The sequence below is a fragment of the Phragmites australis genome, chromosome 1 (genome assembly GCF_958298935.1).
Source record: "Phragmites australis chromosome 1, lpPhrAust1.1, whole genome shotgun sequence".
Classification (NCBI taxonomy): domain Eukaryota; kingdom Viridiplantae; phylum Streptophyta; class Magnoliopsida; order Poales; family Poaceae; genus Phragmites; species Phragmites australis.
Window position 1 is genome coordinate 45893773 of NC_084921.1, and position 8592 is coordinate 45902364.

Here is an 8592-nt window from a genome sequence, read left to right on the forward strand (position 1 = left end):
CCACGCCGCCCACCCGCCCGGCCGCCGCCTGTCGCCATCGCTCGCTCGCCCGCCCACCAAAATAAACAAACAAAGCGGGCGCCGGGCAATCCCTTCCGCGATCCGTCCGTATCTCCACTTGGCGCCGCGCCGTTCGCGTCCTCAGGGCCCACGTGCCCCGTGACCCCCCTCCCAGTATCCCACTACCGATTTGGAGGGGCGGCACGTAGAAGGCACCGCACCAGCCTCTCTCTCTGTCTCTCCTGTCTCCCTTTTCAGCTTTCTCTCTCATCCCGTCATTTTGTACGTCCGCTACGCATTCGCCAGCTGTGGTGCGGCCGGGCTGTGGGGCCCACCGGACGTAGTTATCAGGTGCGTGCGCAATTTGTGGGCGCTGTCTGAGTGTCTAATACTACCAATAGGAGCGTGTGACTGTAGATTTAGTTTACGCAGATCAGACGTGTCCGGGATTAGTCAGCGTCCCATCCAAATCAAGTGCGCCGTGGGGCAGGCGCAGCCCCAACTCCACCTCGGCGTCATGAATTCCTCGCTCAATAATTGCGTCTCCAAAGTGGGGTGCATCCTAGCTGCCGATCGAACGAAAAAGCTCCGCGCGCATTCGGCTTACCACAGCGTTCATTTAGCGAGGTTTAGAGAGAGTTTAACCAGTTGTTGGGTTTGTTTAATTCGTGCTAAAATTATTTAACCGAATGTTACTCATGATAATTTTGTTAAATTCATATGCTTTGACTTATCAAGCCGATGCAAAAATTTAATACTAGGGCTATAACTTATGACTATCAGAGCAAATATTGAACCGTCAAATAAATAGAAAACTAATTACCTGTATCATAAATTTAGTAGCAAATTTTCTCTCATTTTAAAAATTTTTATGACTAAACAGCATTTTTTACTGAAACTTATACTAATGATGATAAACACTGAATTTTTATTAATGGAATTTCCTTTTTCACCCTTTGATTCTTATAGTTTACTCGAGAAAATAGTGGTAGATATATTTATTCAGTTCATATCTATCTAAACAAGAAAAAAAATTTAAAAAATTCCTTTATTTTATTTTTAACCCCTAATATTTTCAACTAAACTAACTATCACGTATCATTTGTAATACAACACAGAACCTTCTCACCTTTGGTCTTAAAGGTGTTATGCAACATACGTGGCTGCAGTGTCGGCAAGCAGCTGCCAACCACCCGTCCGTGGTCCTATGCAACGCATAAATAGACGGCAGCGACGCCTGGTACACGGCTGGATCTGCGTCCAGCAATTCGCCGGTCCAGGAGGAAAGGGGCCGTGCCGCCGCTAGCGAGAGCGTGCGACGGAAGCGGCGCGGCATCACGCGATCCGCGGGCAACCGGCGCGTGGCTGTGCGTGGCGTGGTGGGGGGACGGCTGTACGAACTGTCGGTCTAGGCCGAGCGCCTCGAAAAATAAAAAGGGTACAGCGGCCGGTGGGTGCCCTACGGACCCGCGATCCGAACAACACGCCCGCGGAGCCGGCCGATGCCGACATTTGGGCACTGCGCCACCAGGCCCACCGCGCCGCACGCTGATCCTGACTGATTTCTCCGTTCTTTTTTTTTCCTGAAACTGAAAACTGAATAATTTCTCCGCGCTAGCGGCCGTCCGTCCACGCCAGTCATGTGATCTTCCGCGCCTCGGCGTCTGGTTATTTTCCTTGCTGGATATGACCTCACGAGCTCAACTTGTACTAGTCGTTGCGCTGAAAAGTGGCTCCTCCGTCTCATTCACAGGGGATCGCCGGATCCGCGGGTGCTTTTGTTCGGGACACGGTTGATAGTTCAAAAAGAGGGTCGTTTTGATACGTAGGAATATATTAAAAAAATAAAAGAAACGTTTGTGTGTATACCATTAATAGTTTGCTATTTTGCTAGTGTCATTTTAAACTCTCTATTTGTGTATTATCCCACTTGTCGCTGGCGCACACAGAGAGGACACTTGGAGGCCGGTGGCACACACAAATTCCATGTGTTGCAAACCGTGTCTATGACATTCCGAGTTCTAGTGTGCCATCCCAAACTTATTATTTGTGTATATGTCATTTCAATTTGGTTGTATACCTAGGATGGTGGCGCACACAATAGCAAGTTTGGGATACCACGTGAGCAAAGCAACTGACTTCATTATCCTGCACACAAAATTCCTAAAATTAAATGTCATGATATTCTCGAGTATTCTTGGACAAATCGAGGATACTATTTTCATATTTATACTTATTTGAAATATTTCATAAATCTAAAATGGATCGCCAGAGTTTCTTGCAATTTTTTTTCATGAGTTTATTACAAGTTTCGAATATCTACCATCACACTTGGTTTCTATCAGGGGCTCCAGTATGTTACGATTTCTTTAGAACTTTATACTACAGCTTCTTGTATTTTTTTTAACTATTAAACACCATTCGTTTGAACATAATGAAATTGGGGGTGTTTTGAACTACATGTCCTACACTTTGTTTGGACAAATTATTGAGATTGAGTGAAACTTTCGATTCAACAGGATTTTTTAACTGAAATATTAACATTTTACTCTTGAAAATTCGCTCAAATTATGTCATCGCGCGATCAGCCGCTGACGAATAATCATGTCGTGTGCCGTTCGTCTAGCCGAGAGAAAGCCAAAAAATTGGCGCACCTTCCGCGACATCAACACACGGGTTTTCCCCACCCCGAAAACCACTAGCTCCACCCACCAATCGGAAGCGAGTCTCGTCCGCGAGCGGCGTATCACGCGGCACCAAGTTTCCCCGCACGACAAGGTTCCTCGCGCCGCGCGCTGTTACCTAAAGTTGACGACGATCCATTAGCGCAGGAGGGATGGGACGACAGCGTGGCGGTGGAGGCCGCTGCGACCCCACGTGTCCCCACGCCCCGGCTCGCCTGCTGCGTGCGCTGCCGATGCCGAGTGCCGACGCCGCCCCCCTCGACCTGGTGGCCCCAGCTCGGTACGCACGGATCGTGACGCGTCGTCTTCCTCGCCGCGGGGCCAGCGCGCGCGCCTGCGACGTGCCCGCGTTGCATGCCGCTCCCTCCCCCGCTCCAGGTGGGGCCCGCGACCGGCGGCTTTGCGTCCGGCTCGCCATCCTTCGCTTTCGGGAAAACGGATGAATTTGCGTTCTCACCCTCGGGTGCCCAGTTTTTGGCTCCGTGCCCTTGCCCAAGCGTTAGCCACGCGTTTCAGCACCCATCAGGTAAATTAGCCTCTTGGTCCATCGTTTTGAACAGATTTGCAGCACAATAGAGACCACAGTCTCGCCGATTCTTTTTAAAGATCCCGACAAGCTAGAGCTCAAACCGGGCATATATTAAAAAGAAGAAGAAAATTGATTCAGTTTAAAAAGGAAATCGAATCTAAAAATCTTAACAAATACACTATTTCAAAGAGAAAGACTAGCACCTAACTACAGGATGACAAAACGAACTCTGATCAACAGACGACACCAAACTCAAAAAGACGCAGCCAGACAAACGGCGAAATCCAACCTAACTCAACTCGCGCAATACCCAGCTATCTTAGTTGGCGAAGCTCTACTCTCATACCGTATCTCAAACTCTAAACAGTCAACAGAGCTCTGCTCCTACACGCGTACCTCCCCTCTTGGTCGATATAAGCTCAGCTTTCACGCTGTACCTCAACTCACAAACCAAGCTAGCAGCACGTCATTTCGGAGGAGCGCATATCGGACCAACACCGCTGTCGAGAGGTGCCAATCAAGAGGAGTCAACGACAATCAAAGAACGTAGGGGTCAACTTACAAAAGAAAAGGCAAAATAGACGAAGAGTGCGGGGGGAAGCTTGGAGGCGACGCCTTCAAGAAGGAAGTGACGCCAACATCACTATCGCCCGTCCAGAAGCCCGAACAGGGTTTTCACCCAGAGGAAACAAAGAAAGGAAAGTCAGCATGAGATCACCTCTAGGGAGGGAATGGTGCTCGTAGGCATCACCAACCTTAGCCACGGTAAGAACCGAAGCAGGGCCTATGCCTGTGACTCCCCCACCCTGAACCGTCGCACCAACGGCCACCGTGTTGATGGACCACCCATCGAGCCATTGACCGAGCCGCCGGGCCACCCACCACGCTGACGTACCTCGGCAACTACAGCTGCTGTTGTTCGCAACTAAAAAGCCACCAACCGAGACCAAGGCGGCGGAGGTGCTAGCAGCAGAGCTCGGGGCACAACATCGGGCATCATGGCAGTGGCTCGTGTTAAAGCACTGACGACGACAGCCATGCCACCATGCCGCCAACCCGATGAGTGAAGAAACATGCGGATCTGGGTTGCCCTAGGGCACACCCACGGGCGCCAGGTCGGTCCCACCACTGGCCAAAGACCCGTTGGACCGCCAGCACACGCATGGTCGTCACCAACACGAAGCCCCAACCACCGACTCCGCGTCCATCACCCCCGACAGTGACATGACAGAGGAGGACGACACGAGCGGATGTTGGATGACACGACGCGGGCACGACGGAGGCTAGCTGCTGCACAGGGAGGACCTCGGCCCAAGGCCAAAGGTCTGGTCAGCAACGAAGACACCAATCGGCACGGACCCCCTCACGACCTTGGGGTCGGTGATGGTGACATGGCACATGAATAGCCCCACGACGAAGCAGAGGTCCTCACCTCGGGACCGGGGAGAAGAATAAGTGATTTGAAACTAGTTTGTTCTCTATTGACATACATGTTTAATAAATGCTCCATATACTTAACATGTTGTGAAATTTCTTATCACGTGGTTGCATACCCTACATACATAGTGTGTCCACCCCTTTTTAGCTTACAAAAGTTTTAACATATAGTGACGTAAATATGTTATGTTATTCTGAATACTTCGGAGATTCTTTGGTATCACATCAGCAAGAAGCTATGTTTCACTCGCCTATAGAACAACAAAGTCATATTTTGTCGACGATAGGTGAAGTCTATTATGTAAATATTAATTTAAAATCGGGATACTTAGTTATTAATTGTATGTATCGACGAACATAACATAAGATATTGAGAGGATTCCTCTTGTGACATTGAAAGTTCATCCATTCCCTTATATACCACTAAATGTGTCAATGACATGTGGGTCCATATCAAAGGAATGGATGAATTTTCAGTGGCACAAGAGTAATTTATTCTTAGAAGTTATACAGGTTTAGGCATTCTTTAGGGCAATAGACATACGCCATATCTTATCTTAATTAATCTTAAGAAAATATAATTTTAATGGAAACGTATCTGGATCTAATCTTAAGAAACTCGAGGGATCTTCTTTGTTCAGAAATTTGCAAGTGTCCTAAGGTAACGAGGAGCGAGACTTGGCGGATAGGTTTGGCCAAAGATCCCAGAACTATAGCATGAAAAACATGTTTCATCGGCTAGATCTTTGTTCTTTATACCCGTATAGTATCCAAATATCTAATAAACAAAATATTTAAAGAACTTCCACCATCGATAAGAACTCGGTTCACCTAGCAATTATTGATGGTTGGCTCAACCATAATTGGGTAAGGATCAGGGTGGCTGGTCGAATTGGGAAAATCGTTCTAGCGAATTGGATTGGGATGTCCGACTACTTGAGAACCTTTGGTATAGAAGATGTTTTGGCACAAACCTCTTGCTCGAAACACTTGTATTGTTGCCTTGACTCATAGGTAGCAGATCCCCTCGAACATATGGTTGCTGGTATGTTCACTATTCTAGAATGACACATCTTTGTCCTCCCCATGTTCCTTGCGATGTTGAGGTTTAGAGTCAAAAGTCATACTTGAAGGCTTTGTCTTCAAATTCTTCTCCACCTGTTTAAGCACGACTCGGTAAATATCTAAGTCATATGTATATGATTTATAAATATAGCATCACCTCATGTTTGCTTCTTCCATTGAAGAGGGCTTTTTGCCTTTGTCAGGAAATCAATGGGACCTAAAGTCCTTATCCTAATGACATCCACCTCTTGGTGCTCTCTCGACTCTTCTCTACTACAGTAGTAGAAAGGCGAACAAAGGGGCGACGGCAAATCCAGCCTCAATTTGGTCGACACCCTCCACTCCGGCGTCCTCCTCGGCGTCGGAGGCATAGGGCGGCCTAGCTATCATTGTTCAGCTATGTAGAATAGTAGCAAGATGGACTAGATAGTTTGTTAGGGTTGTCTTGGTGGCGTCGTTCTGGCAGTCGCCCATGATTTTGCTCCTCCGAGTTGGCTCTAGTGACGGCGATGATGGTCGCTTCTTCTTCGGTGTTGGTTCTGGGAGGTTTTTGAGGTATGTGTGGATTAGCATGTTGCAATTGGGGGTGGTGATGTCGATACCCTTTTTTTTTTCTGTTTGTGAGTTTTGGTTCATCGGGTTTCGCTCTGGCGACGGCAAAACTTGGTTCTGGGCCTCTACCTTCGGTGTCGTTGGGAATGGTGGCGCCAGTCATGGTGTTCCTCTGCTGATTTTAGCGGTGAAGATGTTGATGTTTGTTCACAGCGGTAGATGCGCCATCGAGGCGGTTCGGTGGTGCTGGATCTTTCAGTTTCTCAAAGCTTGGGCTTCTTCGTTCAGATCAGCAGGAGGTATGGTCTCAACCTTCATTGAGTCGCATTGCTTTGCATCGTCACAACGGTGTGTTGCTCGACGGAAGGAGTCAGATGCGAAGAAGATGACACTATGGACCTCAATGTACTTTAATTTTTTTAATGTTGTTTAGGATCCTGGATGTAAAAGGATGCACGGTTGCTAAAGGTTTTAATTTAATACGTACCCCTTTCGCAAAAAATATAAAGTCTTTATCATAAATTACGACCATAATTTGGTACTTAACTTTTTTCTTCTTTTTTGGCTTTATCAGTTTTCTTTTTAAGCTTATGTGTGTTGACAGGTCGAGAGGTCCAAACTGAGACGGCTTTTCTCCCTTATTAAGGCAATAACTCTACTCAATTGACTCTGCTACTGCAACACATATCTGTGCCTCTCAAATAGTCCTTGAGAGGGATGCACGGCTATATCTTTAATTAGCTTTATCTTCCATACCCTTGTCAGAAAGCTCGAATTTGTGAAGAGTCGATGACACCGACTGTTGGTGCAGTAAAACCTGAGTCACTCTAGGGAAGAAGACCGGCAACTTTTGCGCAAAGCCATACAAACTACGGGTACCTGAAAGGAAAACGCCACCCGTAACACCTGCCATACGTTACGTAATTTTGCTGGCCGGCCGGTGGCCGAAGCGGAAAAACTGCTGCCTAATTTAAGTGCCGCCTCGCTAAAGACGAGGGGCGGCGGCAAGGAGAGAGGACAGTCAAACCGCTCGCTGACTGCGCCGAGTTTTATTCCTTCTCGCCGCTCCACCACTCGCGCCCCCGCTTTCCCCCTACTTGCTGCCCTATTTTAACCCCTCGCCCCTCTATAAATGGCGCCCCCTCCCTCTCTCCTTATCCTAGACGGCACACACCACAGCACCTCGCTGAACAGAAAGATCAGCACACACACACGCCACTTGTACACCAACCATGGTGCCCAGGGCGGCGGAGAAGTCGCCGGTGCCGCCGGTCACCGGACTCGGTCTCGGCATCGGCGGTGGTGCAGGAGGCGCGGGCATGGGGCCGCACTACAGAGGTGTCAGGAAGCGCCCGTGGGGACGTTACGCCGCGGAGATCCGTGACCCGGCTAAGAAGAGCCGCGTGTGGCTGGGCACGTACGACACGGCCGAGGAGGCCGCCCGTGCCTATGACACCGCCGCCCGCGAGTTCCGCGGCGCCAAGGCCAAGACGAACTTCCCGTTTCCGTCCCAGTGCCCCGTCGCCACCGGCGGCGGCAGCCCGAGCAGTAACAGCACCGTGGAGTCTATCGGAGGCGGCAGCGGCTGCGGTGTCCAGGCGCCTATGCAGGCCATGCCGCTGCCTCCAGCCCTCGATCTCGATATCTTCCACCGGGCGGTCGCCGGCGGTGGCATGAGGTTTCCTTTCAAGGGTTACCCTGTCGCTCGCCCGGCACCGCATCCGTACTTCTTCTACGAGCATGCGGCAGCTGCCGCGGCCGCCGCGGCCGGCTACCGCATGCTCAAGGTAGCGCCGCCGGTCACCGTTGCAGCTGTCGCGCAGAGCGATTCCGACTCCTCGTCGGTGGTTGATCACACACCTTCGCCACCGGCGGTTACCGCCAACAAGCAGGTCGCCTTCGACCTGGATCTGAACTGGCCGCCGGCGGCGGAGAACTAGGCCCACCGGAGTTTTTAGCTGACGACTTACTAGTTTCTCTTTTGCCTTGAGGAGTATTACATATTTGTTTCGGTCCTCTTCCTGTATTTTTGTTTAGTAGCCTGTGGGAGACGGAGGAGCCTTGTGTAAATAGTTTTTCCGCTGAGGACGGAATTGGTATGAGATCTGTTCGTTTGTCTAAGCACAGATCAACCCGGTGTATTTCTTCTGATTAGTATGAGGATTATTACTCAGAAAGCTTTCCCAAAGAAATCTGCACATAAAAGCATCATGCGACGCTTTTCCATCTTTCCTTTCGAAAATGGTGACGCACCCGCATGGTTGCGAGACGCAGGTTGTCATTAATTGGCGCCGCTGTGCTTGCAGCCCTCAATATTTTGTTGCC

The 8592-nt window shown here is 49.5% G+C and overlaps 1 protein-coding gene across 1 annotated transcript; it reads left to right on the forward strand.

Annotated features, from left to right (window-relative positions):
• The first annotated feature begins 7271 nt into the window (after positions 1-7271).
• Positions 7272-8388, forward strand: LOC133922403 (ethylene-responsive transcription factor 4-like). Its single transcript, XM_062367732.1, has one exon. It carries the CDS (start codon positions 7500-7502, stop codon positions 8205-8207), a length of 708 nt encoding a protein of 235 aa, XP_062223716.1. The 5' UTR covers positions 7272-7499; the 3' UTR covers positions 8208-8388.
• Positions 8389-8592: the final 204 nt, after the last annotated feature.